A 19,560-nucleotide genomic window follows, 5' to 3' on the forward strand; every position below is an offset into this window, starting at 1 on the left:
ATGCACCCATATAAAAATGGAAAACTCTCAGCCATTAAATTCTTATTGATTATTAATTATTCCTTATTATTTACATTATTTACAATATTAAAAATGATGGAAAATAAGAAAGAAATTTAAGAAGTAGTTCATGATGAATATATATTTTTATTAATTACCAATTGATTTAGTTGCACTGTGCGAGGTGAGATGTAACGTGATGATAAATCAAAACTATATTAGCGGAAACGTCACCTCGCAATGGCACCAGATTATTACTCTCCCTAAAAAAAGCTCAAATTTATTTGACGAAATGGATATGACATTTTTAATACATTGTATTCATTTATGTGAATAATTTAAAATTGGAGAAATGCGCTTAAAAGAGTTTGTTTATTTCAGAAAAATCATCTGGAAACTTCATTACGGTCTTAGCATTGATGGAACTGACCGACTTCCGGTCAGCAGTAGACCTCGTCCTCAAAACTAGGCAACATGAAGGACCCGTGGCAGCGATCTATAGAGGTATAAGATGGTATGACCCTCTTCGGTAATATATTTATTAATTGAACTTCCATTTGCATTACGGTCTTAGCATTGATGGAACTGACCGACTTCCGGTCAGCAGTAGACCTCGTCCTCAAAACTAGGCAACATGAAGGACCCGTGGCAGCGATGTATAGAGGTATAAGATGGTGTGACCCTCTTTGGTAATATATTTATGAATTGAACTTCCATTTGCAGGCAGATGGGTCTTCAAACAAACCAAAATTCTGTTGGGACAGCTGGTTTGACTTTTCAATAGTATCTATTTGCCAAGTCCCATGTATCGAATTGTTTGGATTTTAAACAAATCGCTGGAAGCCATCTTTACTTTTATTGGCAAGTGCCGAAAAAAATAGAGTTTCAGTTGGACAAACTTCTAAATGGGGCGAGGCCCTATATAAGGCTGGCCGATCCCGGGAGTATCATCAATCTGAGAATGAAGGTAACAACCATCGTATTTTTGGGAACTCTCTTCCTTGCGACCTGCTTGCGGACCGGCGAAGCTGTCACCTGCACTGCGGATCCCAACGTGACAGGCTGCATCGACTGCACGACTGATGCAACCAACCAGGAGTGCGTAGATGAGGCGGCAGCCGCCAACCCTTCACCGACTCCCACACCGACTCCCACACCGACAGCCACGCCACCACCCACCCAGACTGGCACGCCCGCCCCCAGTACAGATTCCTCGTCATCGACCTCGGCCCCAGGACCCTCAACTTCTCCAAGCTCCACAACTGCAACACCTAATGCCAACTCGCCGGCCGCCACCCCAGCCATCAGTGCCTCTCCGACAGGAATCTCCCCCGCCCAGAGAAGGGTGAACCAGAGAAGGCGCGCCAGGAGGAGGGCTGCCAGGAGAAGAATACAGAGGCGCAGGCAAGCCCGCCGAAGGCAAAATCGTAGAAGGCAGAACCGACGATCCGGCTAAGCTATGCTTTTTGATGAAGCCATGTGGACTTATATGAAATTAATAAAAGTTCCCTCGAATTTATAAAGATTAGCTTTTTGATTATCAAGTCATGTCATAGTGTGTACCCCGAAAGTCAATTAAAGCGAACCAACTTTCAAAGCTGATTCGCAGAGAGCTAACATTTTCAAGGCGTTTCTTCAATATTGTATTGATTATAGGAATATCTCAAAGTTAAGTATACACTTATCATTAAAGGAGCGGCCCTGAATTAGAATTTAAAACTAATTTTTAGCAAACAATCGAACATTAAACCAGCTGCGTAAATTGGGCAACAAGTTTTAGAGATGACAATCGATCGGTATAAAAAGCTTTCCAAATCCCAATTGGAGCATCAATCAATCAACACATCCAAGCAATTTTGCAAGCACCATGAGAGCTATCTTCTTCGGACTCTTAATCCTGACAGCCTGTCTCCTGAGGAGCAGCGAAGCTGTGACATGCACCGCCGAACCAAACACCACCGGCTGTATCGACTGCACCGCCAACCCCACTAATGCGGAGTGCGTGGCCGAGGCGGCGGCCACCTCGTCCTCGACCTCGACGTCGACCAGCACCACAGTGGCGCCCACCACCACCACCTCGACCACTACCAGCTCCCCCATCTCTTCGGGGGCAGGTGGGCGGAAGACGGTGCGAGTCAGCAACCTGCAGTACACCGCCACGCGTCGCATCCGCGTTAACAGGAACGCTGGCAGCGGCTCTACCGCTACCACCACCCGCAACGGCAGAAGGGGCAGGAACACCAACCAAAACCGCAGCGGGAGGAGCAGGAGGAACAGCCAGTTGAATCGAAGACGCGGCGGAAATGTTCGCGTGGTTGTAGGCTAAGTGAACCCTATAGCTAAACTCTCTAGAATCTACCGTTTCCTCGAGGAACCTTACTTTACAGCCTTTGGTGGAATACTTTCAAAAATATCAAAAATAAAGCAAGATACTTTAATAGAACCTCAGTTTAAGACATAAGTGCCAGTGGATTTAAAGGTGAACAAGTTGCCAATGACTAGCGAAATTAGAATTTATTTCATATAGACTCTTTATTGGTCATAAAAGACTTCACCCGATTATCACGCGGACGTTGTTGCCATTGCGCCTGCGATTTCTGGCATTGGTATTGGCCCTGCCCCTTCGGTTGTTGGTGGTACCCCTTCCGTTGCGGTACACCCGAACACGCCGGACGTTATAGTATCCCAGGTTTCTGATAGTCACAATCTTACGGCGCGGGCCGGTCGCACCGCCGGAGGAGGATGGAGCAGCCGTGGTGGCAGCGGTAGTGGAAGCCGCCGTAGTGGTGGTCGAGGTTGTAGATGAGGTGGCTGCGGCCTCGGCCACGCACTCCGCATTGGTGGGGTTGGCGGTGCAGTCGATGCAGCCGGTGGTGGCTGGTTCGGCGGTGCATGTCACAGCTTCGCTGCTCCTCAGGAGACAGGCTGTCAGGATGAAGGCTCCTCCAATAAAGACCGCTGCTCTCATTATGCGCTTGCTTTGATTTGTCACTTTCTGGATGACATTTAGCGAGGTGAAGGTTTTTATAGTGGCCCGCTTACCTCAAGATTTTTTTCGCGAATTTGCGCAGGTGTTCTTTCGATGGCAAAACCGATTTTGCCATATTTGCTTTAGTTATTTGTCGTAAAATATTCCAAAGATGAATTGGGAAAAATGGATAATTCAAAGTTTGCAAAATACTAAGGAAGAAACAGGCTGGAATGTTTATGAAAAATAAATAAAAGTGACAAAAGAGGCAATTAAAAGTTAAGCACATATTTCTCATAAATATTTATGATTATGATATGATATGATATACGTATCAGTTTTTAATTTAAAGAATTTAAAATATCAATACAGTTCCGACATAAAAGCTTTGTTTCTGCTTCTTCTGGCCAAATATCTCCTATAATTATTATATTTATGGAAATAATGATAGGACCACTAATATTCCAGGACTTAATTGGTCACCGATCGCAAAATGTACGGTGCTCAATGAAAGGCCAGCCATCGGTCGTCATAAAATGCCGATGCTTGGCCACGCGTTAGGAACCATACCTTGGCCGATCTACGGAACTTGGTCGGCTACTTTGAACTGGAAGAATGCTTCGCTTCAATACTTCAATACTTCTTTTAAATAATATTAGATATTAATATTAAAGGGGAAAGAAGGCAAGATTACTTTAAATATTCAAAGCCGCCTAAATTCAGGCAACAAAATGAGGCTGCTCCAGCTACCCAAGTAACGCACCGCTTAGCGTCGTGTGGCACAGCAGGTTGGCCCAGATCTCGGGTCGTCTTCGAGCTATCGCTTTCAAACGCAAAAGATGCGGCTTATATTTGGCAAACTAGAGTATTGAAAGGAGACGGAGAACAAAACGGCGTCAATAGAGCTTTTTGTGCGACTTATGGCTGTTTTGACAGCTGCCGCATTTCGCCAATACCAAATTTTCTTTCAATTGATTTGTTGGCTCAGCTGTGGAGCCAGAGTCTAGATGCTAGCACGACAATAGAACCATGAACCATGATGGTGCTATAAAAGCGAGAGGCCTCCATCCAGAGATCATCAACGTAGCATCATCGTTATAGCTATGAAGCCCACTGCTCTACTTCTAGGTCTTCTCTTGTCGGTCCTCTGCTTCTCCAGCTTCGTGGCTGGAGCGGACGATCCCACGGATGGCAGCACCACTCCCACCGACGGAAGCACCACGCCCACTGATGGCTCTACTACCCCAACCGACGGCTCGACCACCCCCACGGACGGCTCCACTACTCCCACCGACAGCTCTACCACCCCCACTGATGGCTCGACCACCCCTACTGACGGCAGCACCACCCCAACTGATACCTCCACCACCCCCACCGACTCCAGCCCCTCCCCAACTGCAGTCAGCAACCCTCCCACTGATGCAAGCTCTACATCCGGATCCCCTGACGCCTCTCCCACCACTGGCAACACCCGCAGAAACAACCGCAGAGCAGCTCGCCGCCGTCGCCAGAGGGCCCAACGTCGCCGCCAGAGAATCGCCAACCGCAGGAGGAGGAACAGGAACAGTCGCAGGAACAACAGCAACAGGGTCGGCTAAATGTAACATTTACATTGTGAGTCCAATTCGAAATAATTGAGAATAAATTGCAAAAAACACCAGATATTTCTCCTTGATAAGAATGAGTACCAGGCTAGCAGAGTAACAAAACCGGAAGGAGGTACTAAAAGGTCAGGAAGGGGCTGATTACCTTTACGTGGGTTAACTTAAGCTGAAAAATAAGTTTTTTAAAACTAATTTGACTCGAACTTATATGACGAGAAATAAAAGAGGTTTATTAGTCAAATCATTACGTTACTCGGTAACCCGTTTAACCAAATGAGAGTGGGAGAATAATCGCTCCACACACATTAACTTGCACAAGTTGTCGAGTCTAAGCTCTTGTTTATATAATGATTTAGTCGACGTGTTGCGATCGAAAGTCGACCACTTCTACCAAATTTTCTCAATTTTGCCTTCGTTTTCGCATTCAATAGTAAGCTGGGTTCCATTCTCCTTCAGCCAGGGCTGGGACCAAATGCTGACGATGCAATCCTTATTGTCTGATCCGTTGGAAAGCTCCACCTCGAATTTTTGGAGGGTGCCTGCCACCACTTGGGTAGTCGCCGATTTCACTTTCACAACCCTGAAATTTTCGAATATGAATTAGCATGTACCGATTATAAATACTTTTGTTACTTACTGGTAACTTGGTCCGTCCCCTGAAGCCAATTTCGCCAGTGAGCTGCGGAGAGTCTCCTTCGCCTCCTCCAAACGTTCACCCTCTAGCGGATTAACGCCTCCGGGAATTCCCTATAAGTGATCATATACGTTAATACAACATCCAGGACTTCGGAAGGTCGGTCCACTTACTCCATAAGCAACGGCCAGGGCCAGTCCCAGAACCAAAATAACTTTCAATGCGTGCATTTTCAACCAGCAACTGTTTTGAACTGTATACACGAGGAACAAAGACCCGCCTTTTATAGAAATCTTATATCATCTGAGAACCTCTTTGTTTACTCGCGAGCAACCTCATAGTGCCGGTTGGCTATCGGAGAAAAAAAAGAGAAGCCGGAGTCGTGTTTGCACTAAACCTGATGCATCGCTATTTTTATTTTCGAATAGTTAATTAAATTGTATTTTTTACTTAACGAGCTTTTATTCCAAGCTGTTTGCCCAGGTCAAGAGTTGATTAAAGAACCTTAGCTTACAATATTGGTAAGACAAAGAAGACAATGACCTGTGACATAGATACCTAAGGAAAATTATACACAATATAAAGCTATATTTAATTGTTTAATTTATGTTTTTTTTTTCGGTGTCTAACTCTCAGTTCAATCAGCGGAAACGCTTCGTCTTATGTTATTTATCCAGCGGATATTTCGAAAACAATATTTTGAATTATTTTCAAGGCTTGTGATAACAATTTTGGCTGCTTTTAGCTTGCGATATCCCGGACCAAAACATTAAAGAAGGCTATCAAAAAAAAATATTCCACGCTATTTTTGCAAACACTCATATCTGGCACGATAGTGAAGGTTTTGGGTGTTCTCAAAATCTTAACATACCAGTCATACATATTTAAGTTTGTACTTCATACTTCAAAATCGTTTCATCTGGTGTAATTACGATTGTTTGGTGCATCTGATAAAGTACAAGCAAATAGTACTATAGGCGTATGTCTGTTTACATATATCAGTAGCAGCACTATCAGAATGGAACAATACGAACGAATACGACCAGAGAACAAATCGTATTGAATGTTCATAGCCCCGAGAGACAGCTTATGTGACTTCAGCTCTGAGCGACTGATTCGCTCGTTTAACATTATATAGCTGCGGGAAATTATTTGCCTGCTCACCCAGGTCTCTTATATACCTGTTTCTAGTTTAGTTTCAAACTAAAAGTCAAAAAGTTATAGCTTCAAACTAATACTTTAATATATAGTACATACATCTAAAAGAAGAAATTGATTTAAAGTTACTATCTATTGAATTAGACACCATATCATCACCATATATGTACATACATACTTATATTTTATTTACCCAAAAATTTTTCAAGGGAAGATTTTGTTTTCTTAGGTGGATCTTTGGGTGATGTTCTGGACCTACTTGGAATCTATGCGAGGAGGTTTTTTGTTGTGGTCTTGGGTAATTATAGAGCTATATATATTTCTCATTTGAACTCACGATGCTTCTCCAGTTTTCCAAAGGCTAGTTCAAATGCCGAACTTGAAACCCTTAGCTAGGTGTATTGGATTGGCAGTTTTGGCTGTAAAGCACTTTTCTGTGTTTATTTCTCGAAGTCGCCAAAAATATTTTTTCTATCCCTTTCAGTATTAACTTTTTAATGAGATTTCTAATAGGACACATTCATACGTCTCATATGACCAGAAATGCTACATAGAGTCTAATGACTGTATAAACGCATTACGCACTATAACGCATTTGACAAGGTATAGCCATTTTTTTTTATCCAAATCATTACGGAAATCAGAAAAACAGTTTAAACAATATGGAAGGGGTATGGAGAATAAACATTTCTCAGTAATTTTCACAAGCTTTCGAGTCTAAGCTCTTGTTTATTTAAATAATGATTTTGTCAACGTGTGACGACTTTTCTACCAAGTTTTCTCAATTTTTCCTTCGTTTTCGCATTCAATCGTAAGCTGGGTACCATTCTCCTTCTCCCAGGGCTGGGACCAAATGCTGACGATGCAATCCTTATTGTCTGATCCGTTTGAAAGCTCCACCTCGAATTTTTCGAGGGATCCGGATACCACCTGTGAAGTCGCCGATTTAACGTTCACAACCCTGAAATGTTGAAATATAAATGAGTTTGTACATACCAATCTTAAACACATGTAATACTTACTGGTAACTGGGTCCGTCCCCTGAAGCCAATTTCTCCAATGAACTGCGGAGAGTGTCCTTCGCCTTCTCCAATTCAGCACCCTCTAGAGTTCTAACGCCTCCATCCAAAGAGGCCTACAAAGAATTATATAGGTACATATGTATGCAAATAACACATATAGGTTTTTAGAGGAACTCTCAGCATACGTCATTAGCGGCTACGGCCAGGACTACTCCCACAACTAAAAACACTGCCAGGGCGTGCATTTTTAACCAGCAAATGGTTTAAACTGAATAAACGACGAAGGGAGAGCCGTCTTTTATAGATATCTTATATCATCAGAGAACATCTTTGTTTACTCGTGGGGAATCCCATAGTGCAGGTTGGCTTTCGAAGAGAAAAAAAAAAGCCAGATTCGTACTCGCCCTAATATTTGCTAATTTTATTTTCGAATAGTTACGCACCGAATAGTTAATAATTCATAGTTTGTATTCAACGAGCAGATTTCTAGAGATGATTTCAGAACCGGAATTTCTCATTAGCACACTAAACTCAAAGAGGTTTTTTCCATAGATTTAATACAAAACTCAACGGTCAATGGCACAGTTCCCTTAGCCAATTCATGCCCAATATAAAGTGGAAATACATGTTTAAATCTATTCCATTAAATACAAAATATGTAGACTTATTTGAATCGATTGTAATATGATTTTGAGATGTTTGTTGCTCGCTAGGGAGGTTTCAAACTGCTGCTGGGCGTCTCCAGGTGGTCCGATTACAAGTAATACATACTCCCGACAGTCTGTTGTTCGACAAGGCTTAAAACAACTGCAGTTTGCCAAATTCCTACTTAGTTCCAGATTAATAACACTCAAAAGTATTCGAGGAATTTAAAAAGTTTATTATGAAAATCATAAATCATAAATCATACTCGATACCCGTTCAAGCAATGCTCTATGGAAAACAAACATTTTAAATTAACTTCAAAAGAGTTCGAGTCGTCGTGTGGCGGAGATACCTATCTTCTCTACCAAGTTTTCTCAATTTTGCCTTCGTTTTTGCATTCAACCGTAAGCTGGGTACCATTCTCCTTCTCCCAGGGCTGGGACCAAATGCTGACGATGCAATCCTTATTGTCTGATCCGTTGGAAAGCTCCACCTCGAATTTTTGGAGGGTGCCTGCCACCACCTGTGTAGTCGCCGATTTCACTTTCACAACCCTGAAATGTTCGAATATAAGTTAGCATGTCTCTATCATAAATACTGGTAATACCTACTTGTAACTGGGTCCGTCTCCAGAAGCCAATTTCTCCAGAGAGCTGTTCAGGCCCGCCTTCGCCTCCTCCAATTCAGCACCCTCTAGTGGTCTAGTGCCTCCGAGCACAGGGACCTAAAAATTATCATTTAAACAAAACATACAGGTTTTCGGAAGTGCGCTCAACATACCTCATCAGCGGCAACGGCCAGGGCCAGTCCCAGAACTAAAATCACTTTCAGGGCGTGCATGTTCAACCAACAAATGTTTCAAACTAAATACTCGACGAATGGAGAGCCGCCTTTTATAGAAATCTGATATCATCTGAGAACATCTTTGTTTACTCGCCATAGTGCCGATTTCCTATCGAAGAGAAAAGAGAAGCCCGAGTCGCGTTTGCCCTAAACCTGAAGCGTCTCATTCGTATATTATATTATTATTATATAATTTATACGCTGTGGAGCAGACACCTCCGACCCTATATATGGTAAAGTATTCCATATGCTGGATCAGGATTACTTAGCATCCTATGTCGATAGAAGCCTGTTTTAAGTCTGTCTACCTGTCTTAACGAGATCTAGTCTCTCCGACCTGAATTAGATTTCCTCTCTTGCTTTTATATTCTAATTTTGAATGCGACAAGTTTATGTTTTAATTTAATCAATTCATTCAATTCATTCTACCATTTGGTGTACAATTTGTAATCCATCGGCGGAAATCCTGGGTGTTTTTATCCAGCGGATATTTTGAAAAAACTATTTAGAATTATATTAAACGCTTGTGATAAAACGTTGCGTGCTTTTTAATGTTCGGGCAGAAATTTCCACTTACCATATCCTACAGAAAAAGCTTACAAAAGAACAAAATATTTCAGACTATTTTTTCAAATACTCATGTCTGGAATGATAGCGACAATTTTTGGTACTCTTACAAATTAAACCCACCAGCAGACTACGTATGTTCCTTATGTATATACTTTATTTTTCAAAATCATTTCATTTGTTGTAATTATGATTGTTTGGCGCATCTGATAAAGTACAAACAAATAGTACTATAGGCGTATGTTTGCTTGTTTAAATGTAGCAGTAGCAGCACTATCACAATGGAACAATACGAAAATACAGAGAATTGTGTATTTGTAGCCTAATAAAACCCCCGAGAGACAACTGATGTGACGTCAACACTGAGCGAATGGGGCTTACTTTTAGAGCAGTGGAAAATTATTTTCCAGTTCAACCAGTTTTCCTCTGAAACTGGGTAGTTTCAGGTAATTAAAAATTAAAAACCTTATGAACCTAATCTTTTTTTATTGTATTTTCGGTTACACTTCTAACAGCCATACATTATTAAGTTTACAAATTATACAATTATTAAAACTATTGTGTTCTTTGGGAGCTTGGCAGGGGCTTATATCGAACACCTGGATTCTTATCAAACATTTACCACGTTCGATCCAACTGCAACTGGCCTCCGGAGTGGATCTTGATGTTGGTACCGTCCTCCTTTAGCCATATGCGGGACCAGATCGTCACGGTGGCCGGTTTCTTGTCCGATTCAATTTGGAGTTCCAACTCGTAGGTGTAAAGAGATCCAGCCACCGTCTGTCCCGTCACAGAGGTCACGTTGACGGCTCTAAAACAAAAAGTTCTTAACCAAACCATTACGAGGGAAATTTTGCTTAAACTTGCTTGTAGAAAAGACCATCGGTGGCTTCCAGCTTCGCAAGGGATGTCTCCAACAGTTCCAGGGCCTCCTTTAACTCCTCTCCCTGCAACTTAGAGACACCTCCGAGAATGGGTTCGTTCGACATGGCTTAAATGAAACAACTGCCTGTTTACTAGCTAATTTGTTAGCTCACTTAGTACCAGCTGATTTTCGACGACTACAAGGGAGCTGGCTATCCATTGGGTGACTCATTTTCAACCAATTTCAAAGAGGGAGCCGCTCTCGGAGTCGAAAAGTGAGCTCACTGCTGAACTCTTAAACAAAAGAGAACTAGACAAACTGTCAAGCAGCTCTCGAACAGTTCACCTTATCTAGAAACAAGTTGGGGAATTAGCGGAAAAGTAAAATAATTCATCGATCTACTGCTGCTCTACACTTTATTAACTTCATAAGATACACAGCGGTCAGTAATAGGTATATTCGGAGGCCAAATAGACGTCCTCACTTATAAAGTTGTGATCCACCTCATCCTCCTCGCCACACCTGACCTGGATTTTGCTGACTTCTTCGTCTCTCCAGGGCTGGTTGAGGATCCTCACGATGCACTGTTTATTCTCGGCCCCGTTTTCCAGCTCCACCTCGTAGGTGAAGAGATTACCGGCCTCGAGGTGGCGGGTTACCTTAGTTAGGGCGACGGTCCTGATAGAAAACTAGACATTACTTTCCATTCGACGACTGTATAAAATATCTGACTTGTAGCTTGGCCCATCTTTGGTGGCCAGCTTGGTGAGGGAAGTATCCAAAAGACCTCGTGCATCCTCCTTGCTGTCTTCCTCCAACTGATAAACTCCTCCAGGCACGGGATCAAAGTCATCGGCAGCCCCAAAGCCGATAATGCTCAGAAACACCAGACCCACAAGGCACAGCGATTTCATCTCCTCAGGTCGACAATTGACAGTGGACTGAAGGCTCCGACGACGAAAACATATTCCATTATTAGAATACAAAGGAACGTTAAGTGGACAATAAAGACCCCACAGCGTCTAATGCTTTCCAAATCTGAAATGGGTATCACTCATTCGAACACCTCGATTCCATCTCTATTTCTGCAATGTTGTCCCATTTCTAAGAGATCTATTTAGGGAAGCAGTGAGACATGGATTTGTGAAATAAATTACACACATAGAGATCCAGATCAAATATTTTAAAATCTTCCCCCTGTTATCGCACCTGTCATACTCTTGTTTAGAACGTGTTAGCATTTCACTTCTATATTCTCAGTTTTTTGCATTTATTTGCTTGCCAGACAAATAACAAGTTTGATCATCAATCAAATATTAAGTCATACTATACACCCTATGTGTACTATTGAAGTATTACCTGGAAAAGGTAATAGGGTCTTATCTTTACAAAATCCCCGTATTAGTATCTCCATTTACACTTGAAGGCAGTTTACAAAATAATTTAATGATGTATTTATTCCAGCATACCATTCTTCAAAACAAAAGCTGAGGTACAAACTTAAAAGCTTATCCACTAAGTCTACATTAGTTGTATATTTCTCTCAATGTTTAAATGTAACGCAAAATTTCAACGGCTTTTTCGATGCTCGATACCGATGAGGTAACCATAACTATTAGGATTATAGATTTCAAAAATACAAGGCTGCTTCCCTGGGGCGATGTGGAAGCTGTGAAGCACAGGGTGAAGCGCTGCTTACTAGATGTGGATGTGCACGTGGTCCAGCAGCTGGGCCCGATCGTAGAAGATGGCGGTGCACATTTCACACTCGAAGAAGCGCGTCTTCCGCTCCGACTTTCCGGCCGCCGCCGCCTTGGCCGCAGCGTCCGCGGCATCTGCGGCGGAGACCACTTCCGAAATGGAAAAGAAACCGCTGCCCACGTCGGCAGTGCTTCCGCTGGCAGGTACGCATTGGTTCACGATATACGCTTCCACCCCGTACCCAAGGTACGAGGAGGAGGAGCCCACTTTGCTGACAGCCGAGGCGGAGGAGGACGCCTTCTTGTTCGAAGTTCCTGCGCCGGGGGACGACTTTTCTGCGAAGCGCTTGCTCCCCGCCCGCGTCCCGTTGTTGGCAGTGATTTGACGCAAGTGCCGTGAGGTTCTGGCTGACGAGGAGGATGATGAAGTGACTCTCTGCTGACTCTCCACCATTTCCCGCAGGTCCGGCGAGGTGGGCTCGATTTTGATCAGGTTTTGCTCCTCCTCAGGCAGGAACTGCGGCGTAGTCGAGGATTCGCTGGTAAAGCGCAGACGGGAGCTACGGTCGTGTTTCAGCGGCGAGCGCAGAATCTCCTCCAGATCGTTCACGATGCTGGGGTTGAACTTCTCGTAGGTCTTCTCCCGCAGCAGAGCGGCGTCAATCAGAAGGTTGTCGTCGTACATCAGCTGCACCCTCTGCTGCTGGTGCTCCTGCTCCTGCTTGATGTGCAGGGGACTGGAGCTGATTTGATTGGGCGGCTGGGTGGCCGGAGAGATGATCTCGTAGTCGTCCACAATGCGGGACTTTTCGAGCGCACTCATGTTGCTGGCAGTCTCTGTGCGCGTGACGTACACCTTGGAGCGCGTTTTCTTGGAGGAGGATTCAGAGCCTACCGCCGTCTTTGTGACCTTGGCCCTCTCCGTGTGAATCATACGGGGGCGTGAGGAACTGCTGACGGCGGATGGTGCCTTGCTTGAGGTCTTGTTAGTCGGTTTCTTTCTGCCACGACTCACAGATGTGGTCGAAGAGTACGAAGTCGAAGTCGTGCTGGTCGAGGCTTCCGCCGGCTTGGAGAGTAGCTTCGCTGCAGCTCTGGTTTTGGGCACCGCTGTAGATTCTTTGGAACTGGCGGGCTGAAGCGGAGTGTCGTTGACCACCACCAACGAATCTATCTGGAAGAGCGGAGCTTGATGGTCTTGCAAGAACTTCTCCTCCCAGATGCGGTCCGACTGCTGACTGCTTGTGGAATCGTATCGCAGCTTTGTGTTATCCTTAGACTGAGTCGGCTTTGCCGAGCCATCTCCTCCTGTTGTGCCCGCACCTCCGTTTGAAACATTGTGCTTAGAAACTGCTTTTGTCGATGTGCGCTTGCGCTTCTCCTTCTTGGGGGACTCGGCTATGTCGAATAGTTCGTCCACATCGCCCACATCGCCTACGTCGAAGTCGCAGATGTCAATGTCACTGGCGTAGTCATCCTCCTCGCCATCGCGATCCGCCTCACCCAGGGCTTCCTCCTCGCCATTGGCTTCCTTGCTCTCCGCCCGCATTTGAACGATTTCGTGCGGCTGAAGCTTGCGGCGCCTCTTGTACTTACGAGGTCCGGTCTAGAAGGGGAGTAAGGAGGCTTACAACCAAATGCAAATATGAAGATGATGGGTACTTACGATTGGCTGTCGCTGCTTGGCAGTGTTCGAGTCGCTGTGCTGAATAAGATGCTGGATGAGGTCGTTAGACGAGGGAAAGTCCTCGGAGCAGACAGTGCAGTGGTACGTGTTTCGAGCCACGTCCAGGCCCGAGTGGTGCGAGCGAATGTGTTCGCGCAGCACCACCCGCTGGTTGAAGGCTCGCGGGCAGACCGAGCAAGCGTACGGCTTCTCGCCAGTGTGGATCCGTTCGTGCTTTCGCAGAGTTCCACCATCGGCGAAGGCCTTCCAGCAGTAGCGACATCCGTAGGGTCTTTCCCCCGTGTGTATTCGCACATGGATCTGCTGCGAGCTGCGCGACCCGAACGTCTTGCCGCACTCGTGGCAAGGGAAGAGCTTGCCCGGCGAGGTGGTGCTATGGGAGTGACGGTGGTTGGAGAGGGTGCGCCCGTCCGGGAACTCTTCTTGGCACACCTCACACACCACAGACTTGTCGCGGTGCGACGCCATGTGTCGCTTCAAGCGCGCCTTGTTGTGGAAGTTCTTGCCGCACTTCGAGCAAGAGTGGCACTTCTCGCGGGAATGGTCCCAGGCGTGCTTGATCAAGGCCTTCCGGTCGCGGCACTCCTTGCCGCACAAAACACACGAGTTGGCCTTCAGCTCGTTGGGGTGGCGGGTGTGAAGGTGTCGCTTGATGGCCTGCTCCTCGTAAAAGCTGCTACCGCAAAGGACGCACCTGAAATTCAAGAGTGAGCGGATTAGGATCTGAGGAGGTAGTGCCTTGGCTGATAGTACATACTTGAAGGGTGGGAACCGCGAGTGGATCTCAGCGTGGGCGAGCATCTCCAGGGCAGTGGGAAAAGATTTGCCGCAGGTGTGGCAGCTGTTACCTCCCCCGCTTGTCTCTTTGGCATCCACTTCCCCAGCAGCAGCGACGGTAGTGTTCCTCTCTCCAGCCGGTGTTTCGGGCTGCTTTGTGTGTTGCTTCGTGTGACGCCGCAACAGGTCCTGGCGATGGAACGAAATGCCGCACTCGGCACAGTAAAAGTCGCCATACAGCTGCTCCTCCGGCTCCGATTCACTGGCCGAGTCCTCCGCAGAGGCGGGGTCGTACTCCGAGTTGCTCTCTTCGAACTGGTGAGTCTTGAGGTGCTCCTGCAGGCTGCTGTTGTCCCAGAACATCTCCTGACACTGGTTGCACTCGAACGGCGAGTCCATGCGGTGGTTCTGAAAGACAAAGTCCAATTTGAGCATGATCCGGATAAAACGCTGTACCAAAGTTTAACCCCTACCTTCGTATGCGACACCAGCGCCTTTTCACGGGCGAAGGCCAGACCACACTGCTGACACACGAACGGCTTCTTATCGTCCAGAATGGGATAGTTGGGCTGAGGCGGAGGTTCTGAAGTACCGGATTGGGCGGAGGCCTTTGGTTGCTCCTGGTCACAGCCCAAGTAGGGACTCGACTGTCCCTCGGCCATCATGATGAACTGGCTGCTCTCCTCCTTGGGTTTCAGCCTGCTGATCCTGCCGCGCGCAGGAGCCACTGGAGGTGCCACGGACGGATAGGCATCCGTCAAGTCGTTGCTGGAGATAAGTTGCTGCTCCGAATGATTGTGCTGATCATGTCGAACTGGACCCTGATCCTGATGGCCGAGCGACCACTCCTGCTCGTAAAAGTGGTCATCCAACTGCCGTTGGGTCTGGTACTCGAATTTGATGGAAGAAGCTGGCACGGCTGCCGCTGCCGCCGCTGCTGCTGCTGCTGCCGCCTCAGCATCAGCCGCATCTTGGGCCTCGGCGTGGGCCTTGAAGTGGCTGATTAGCTCCGCGCGCCGCGTGAATCGAGCCCCACAAAGTTTGCAAAGGTGTGGCCTGTCGTTCTGGTGCGCCAGCATGTGATTGTTCAAGCTGGCCTTCTTTCTGAAGCGGCGGCTGCAGAAGTCGCAGGGATATGGCCGGAGGGCGGTATACTCGTCCTGTTCCATGTCCAGCAGCTCCTGCGAGCTACTTATTCCAGCTATCTGCTCTGCGGCGATTTCCACGCTAAAAGGAAGGGAGTGGAGTGTAACCATTTCTGCAATCTTCCGGCTTATATGTATATAGACTCACCGTTCGGCCCCCTGGTGCTGCACCCAGTCGTCTGTGATGACCTCCTCGGTGACCACCTGGGCGTCGTCGTCGAAGGCCCCTGCGTAGGCCACGGTCGTGCCATCGGAGGTGACCAGAACGGCCCCACCAGCCTCGTTGGCGGCTATGATCTCGCTGAGCTGGCCTTCGCGAGCCATGAAGATGAGGTTTTCGGCAGCCATATGGTCCAGGTCCTCCTCCGCATCCTCCTCGCCACCATCGTCGACAAACGCCGACGCCGCCTCTTGAACGGCCATCTCGGCTCCGTTCTCTAGGACTTCCACCTCACAAACGTCCGGCGCGGTGGAGTGCTGAATCCACTGGATGCCGCCATAGCCCTGGTTGTTCATAACTCGCGGTCCCTACAAAATCGATATGTTAACTCCTGGATACGCCTTAATAAAACATTTTGCAGAAAATTCATTCGGCGAGCGAGCAACAATTGTTGGGACATGTGCTCTGCCAAGACCAAGGGAGAGGGAGCGCTGAAAAGCGTTGCCAGATTTTTAAGAAAAATATACTTAAACTAAACAATCGGCGACTGCTCACCCCAATAACAATAATAAACAAAACATTCAAAACCAAATGCAATTTTTTCGCAAGTTTTTCCAAAAATAAAGTTTTGTTCTTAAAAGGTGGCAGCTCTGCGAAGAATTTTAAATTCATTTGAAAGATTCATTAGGCATGAAGGGACAAGTTTTTCGCCAAGAATGACTCTAAGAATAATTAATTTTTTGGTTTTTTAATTTATGAAAGTAGTAAGCTTATATGTTTTATATTCCAAAAAGCAGAAGTATAACTAATTTATTTTAGCTTGAGAAGGCCGCACCACAGACAAGAAACTATCGGTCACACTATTCGTCTCGCTCGCTCGCACGCATCTGGTCCATAGGGCGCCCTTTGTCCGCGACTAAGCTTTTTCGCAGCAAAATATTCCAACTTATAAACACCAATTTGAGCGTAAATGAGGTTAAGTCGGCGTTTTTATTTATATTCCAGACTCGAAGCTGGGCGCAAACGTAAACAAACCCCTCAAAAGTCGGTATTCGGCTGAAAAATCGGCAGACGGCAAACGTCATTGCGCCCAGCCGAGATTACATCACACATCACACGCCCGAAATTCTGGCACAGCCAGGCGGATTTTGGTTTTATTTTAAATGTTTCGAATGGATTGTGCGGTGGCACTTTGAGGTTAAATAGGTTTTTAGAAGCCGCACGCTCAAGTCGATGTTTTTTTTACCTTAAATCCAGCTTTTACGCGTTTCGCATGCTTTGATGCCTCCGTTTTTAAATGCGGCGAAAAGTTTTCTCGCAAAATGCCCACGAACGACCGGAGAAAGAGGAATTGCCATTGCTTTTTCTTGTTCTTGTTCTTTCCTGTGTTGCTATTCACCATGGTGGCAGAAATGGTTGCCACATCGGCCTAAATGTTTCCCCGTTAACGGCAATTAGTGTTGGAAAATTGGCGGTTACTTCACCATCAAGAAAGAAAATTTAAATCGCCACTCTGTTATTTCTTAAATAGTATTAAAACAAAAACGGAAAACTGACTTCGATGGCTATATCTTCCCCAATTCTCATCCGATTCCCAAGCGGAGTACCTTTAACGATTTCTGGATCGATTCGCCACCATTCTGCATCAAAATCCTGATACAAAATATTTTTTAAATTTTTTGCCCATTTTTCCTGATGGGATCCCTTGAAAATGGGGTTTTCCCCAATAGGGTCCACAGCGATGGCTATATCTTTCCCAATTCTCATCCGATTCTCAAACGGAGTACCTTAAACGATTTCTGGATCGATTCGCCACCACTCTGCATCAAAATCCTGATACAAAATATTTTTTAAATATTTTGCCCATTTTTCCTTATGGGATCCCTTGAAAATGGCGTTTTCCCCTATAGGGTCCACAGCGATGGCTATATCTTTCCCAATTCTCATCCGATTCTCGAGCGGAGTACCTTAAACGATTTCTGGATCGATTCGCCACCATTCTGCATCAAAATCCTGATACAAAATATTTTTTAAATTTTTTGTCCATTTTTCCTGATGGGATCCCTTGAAAATGGGGTTTTCCCCAATAGGGTCCACAGCGATGGCTATATCTTTCCCAATTCTCATCCGATTCTCAAACGGAGTACCTTAAACGATTTCTGGATCGATTCGCCACCACTCTGCATCAAAATCCTGATACAAAATATTTTTTAAATATTTTGCCCATTTTTCCTGATGGGATCCCTTGAAAATGAGGTTTTCCCCTATAGGGCCCACTGCGATGGCTATATCTTCCCTATTTCTCATCCGATTCTCAAGCGGAGTCCCTCAAACGATTTCTAGATCGATTCTCCACCATTCTGCATCAAAATCCTGGGAAAAATATTTTTCAGTTTTTTTGTCCATTTTTCCAAGGTCTAGCAAGGTTATAAAAGATCATAAATGTTCTCACAGACCCTTATGTTTGATCGACAAACTGGCTTTATTGATTCCTTTATTTGCCGTAAAACGGTTTTTTTATCAAACGGTTTAGGAACATCTGGATATGTTTGAAGAAGAATAATGCCCAAATATTTTGATTCAACAAACAAAAGTACACAATTGCCAATCTATTGCCAATTATTCACTTGCGAAAATGTTCGCAACTGATATAACAAACCGAATTTTTTCCTCTAACTCAAATCCCTATAAATACGCCTCTTGATAGCTTATAAGCCCAATCAATTATAAATTTAAGCATCTAAGGAGCAATACAATTCAGTACAGAATGCCGGCGCCGAAGTATCTTGTTCTATTCCTGGCTCTCTTCTGCTACTTGGGGAGCACTTTGGCAGTCACCTGTGAAGCCGATCCTTCGAACCCAGATTGCGTAGACTGTAGCACAGCGACCGACAATGAAGAGTGCACCACAACTACAACTACAACAACTACTACTACTACCACCACCACCACAACTACCGCGGCTCCAAACACACCCGCAACCACTGCAGCTCCCACGACTAAAAATGGCGGGAAAAAGAAGAAGTTCACCATCAAAAATTTGAACTTTTCAGTCACCAGGAAGGTCAGGGTTCTTCGTAAGACCGGCTAGGCTAGGCCAGACATGTATACTGACAAATTTAAATAATAAAGAAACGTTGCCTAACCATCATTGAAAAGACTTTTCTTAAACTTAAAGGACTTGAAACTTAGGCAGCTTCCATATTTAGTCCTACTTAGGACCCCAAAATAACCAATAAACAACGAGCAATAACACGATGTACAAATGTGACAACTATAGGCTTGAAGCTTTTATTTAAAACCAATTTTTGTTGAAACGCCTAAAGATGTTTCCAAAATAGCTACGAATCCTTCTGATTCGGGATCTGCGAGTGGTGGTCACGGAAAGCGGAGCAGCTGTTGTAGGCGTCAAAAACCTGACGAAGCACTCAGGATGCGTGGGAGTTGAATAGCAATTAACGCACGTGGGATCCGTCGGTGCCACATCGCAAGTGACGGCTAGAGCTCCAACCAGGAAGTATAACAGGGCCAGCGACAGAACGAATGGTTTAAGATACACCATCTTGGATATGAACTCGACAGAGTACTGGCAAAATGTGGCTAAGCCTCAATCTTTTAAGCCAAATAATAGTGATATGACAGAGACAGGCCGATTTCAAAATTTGCACAGGTGTTTTGACATTTTTTAAATAACAAAGTGCCGGAGAAAAAGACAAGTTTTGGGTTTTTTAAATAAATATTATGTCAATGATTTGATTAAAACTATCTTACGCGAGGCGTAACTA

The 19,560-nt window shown here is 45.3% G+C and overlaps 11 protein-coding genes across 11 annotated transcripts; 3 read left to right on the forward strand and 8 right to left on the reverse strand.

Moving 5' to 3' along the window:
- Positions 1-961: 961 nt before the first annotated feature.
- Positions 962-1,456, forward strand: Jig. The gene has a single exon (XM_043211671.1). The coding sequence runs from the start codon at positions 962-964 to the stop codon at positions 1,454-1,456; it is 495 nt and encodes a 164-aa protein (XP_043067606.1).
- Positions 1,457-1,867: 411 nt separating this feature from the next.
- Positions 1,868-2,326, forward strand: LOC108127254 (uncharacterized). The gene has a single exon (XM_017244195.2). It carries the CDS (start codon positions 1,868-1,870, stop codon positions 2,324-2,326), a length of 459 nt encoding a protein of 152 aa, XP_017099684.2.
- A 225-nt stretch (positions 2,327-2,551) lies between these two features.
- On the reverse strand, positions 2,552-2,970 carry LOC108127164 (uncharacterized). The gene has a single exon (XM_017244033.2). The coding sequence runs from the start codon at positions 2,966-2,968 to the stop codon at positions 2,552-2,554; it is 417 nt and encodes a 138-aa protein (XP_017099522.2). The 5' UTR covers positions 2,969-2,970.
- A 1,101-nt stretch (positions 2,971-4,071) lies between these two features.
- Positions 4,072-4,586, forward strand: LOC108127160 (mucin-13). The gene is made up of 2 exons (XM_017244017.2): positions 4,072-4,368; positions 4,446-4,586. Exons 1-2 carry the CDS (start codon positions 4,072-4,074, stop codon positions 4,584-4,586), a joined length of 438 nt encoding a protein of 145 aa, XP_017099506.2.
- Positions 4,587-4,776: 190 nt separating this feature from the next.
- Positions 4,777-5,534, reverse strand: LOC108127242 (cystatin-like protein). The gene is made up of 3 exons (XM_017244184.3): positions 5,380-5,534; positions 5,210-5,319; positions 4,777-5,152 (listed from the first exon to the last, which is right to left on the reverse strand). The coding sequence occupies exons 1-3, from the start codon at positions 5,434-5,436 to the stop codon at positions 4,960-4,962; spliced, it is 360 nt and encodes a 119-aa protein (XP_017099673.2). The 5' UTR covers positions 5,437-5,534; the 3' UTR covers positions 4,777-4,959.
- Positions 5,535-7,059: 1,525 nt separating this feature from the next.
- On the reverse strand, positions 7,060-7,677 carry LOC108127209 (cystatin-like protein). Its single transcript, XM_017244135.2, has 3 exons — positions 7,572-7,677; positions 7,387-7,499; positions 7,060-7,325 (listed from the first exon to the last, which is right to left on the reverse strand). The coding sequence occupies exons 1-3, from the start codon at positions 7,629-7,631 to the stop codon at positions 7,133-7,135; spliced, it is 366 nt and encodes a 121-aa protein (XP_017099624.2). The 5' UTR covers positions 7,632-7,677; the 3' UTR covers positions 7,060-7,132.
- Positions 7,678-8,245: 568 nt separating this feature from the next.
- Positions 8,246-8,914, reverse strand: LOC108127202 (cystatin-like protein). The gene is made up of 3 exons (XM_017244122.3): positions 8,812-8,914; positions 8,643-8,755; positions 8,246-8,585 (listed from the first exon to the last, which is right to left on the reverse strand). Exons 1-3 carry the CDS (start codon positions 8,869-8,871, stop codon positions 8,393-8,395), a joined length of 366 nt encoding a protein of 121 aa, XP_017099611.2. The 5' UTR covers positions 8,872-8,914; the 3' UTR covers positions 8,246-8,392.
- Positions 8,915-9,907: 993 nt separating this feature from the next.
- Positions 9,908-10,468, reverse strand: LOC108127729 (cystatin-like protein). Its single transcript, XM_017244984.3, has 2 exons — positions 10,309-10,468; positions 9,908-10,252 (listed from the first exon to the last, which is right to left on the reverse strand). The coding sequence occupies exons 1-2, from the start codon at positions 10,428-10,430 to the stop codon at positions 10,060-10,062; spliced, it is 315 nt and encodes a 104-aa protein (XP_017100473.2). The 5' UTR covers positions 10,431-10,468; the 3' UTR covers positions 9,908-10,059.
- Positions 10,469-10,695: 227 nt separating this feature from the next.
- LOC108127724 (cystatin-like protein) lies at positions 10,696-11,235 on the reverse strand. Its single transcript, XM_043212055.2, has 2 exons — positions 11,039-11,235; positions 10,696-10,984 (listed from the first exon to the last, which is right to left on the reverse strand). The coding sequence occupies exons 1-2, from the start codon at positions 11,218-11,220 to the stop codon at positions 10,750-10,752; spliced, it is 417 nt and encodes a 138-aa protein (XP_043067990.1). The 5' UTR covers positions 11,221-11,235; the 3' UTR covers positions 10,696-10,749.
- A 510-nt stretch (positions 11,236-11,745) lies between these two features.
- LOC108127691 (uncharacterized) lies at positions 11,746-17,169 on the reverse strand. The gene is made up of 6 exons (XM_017244898.3): positions 17,022-17,169; positions 15,764-16,143; positions 14,944-15,697; positions 14,451-14,878; positions 13,673-14,387; positions 11,746-13,612 (listed from the first exon to the last, which is right to left on the reverse strand). The coding sequence occupies exons 2-6, from the start codon at positions 16,129-16,131 to the stop codon at positions 12,005-12,007; spliced, it is 3,873 nt and encodes a 1,290-aa protein (XP_017100387.2). The 5' UTR covers positions 16,132-16,143; positions 17,022-17,169; the 3' UTR covers positions 11,746-12,004.
- A 1,881-nt stretch (positions 17,170-19,050) lies between these two features.
- On the reverse strand, positions 19,051-19,347 carry LOC108127736 (uncharacterized). The gene has a single exon (XM_017244997.3). The coding sequence runs from the start codon at positions 19,335-19,337 to the stop codon at positions 19,071-19,073; it is 267 nt and encodes an 88-aa protein (XP_017100486.2). The 5' UTR covers positions 19,338-19,347; the 3' UTR covers positions 19,051-19,070.
- Between the last annotated feature and the right edge of the window lie 213 nt (positions 19,348-19,560).

Source organism: Drosophila bipectinata, chromosome 3R, assembly GCF_030179905.1.
Source record: "Drosophila bipectinata strain 14024-0381.07 chromosome 3R, DbipHiC1v2, whole genome shotgun sequence".
NCBI classification, from domain to species: Eukaryota; Metazoa; Arthropoda; class Insecta; order Diptera; family Drosophilidae; genus Drosophila; species Drosophila bipectinata.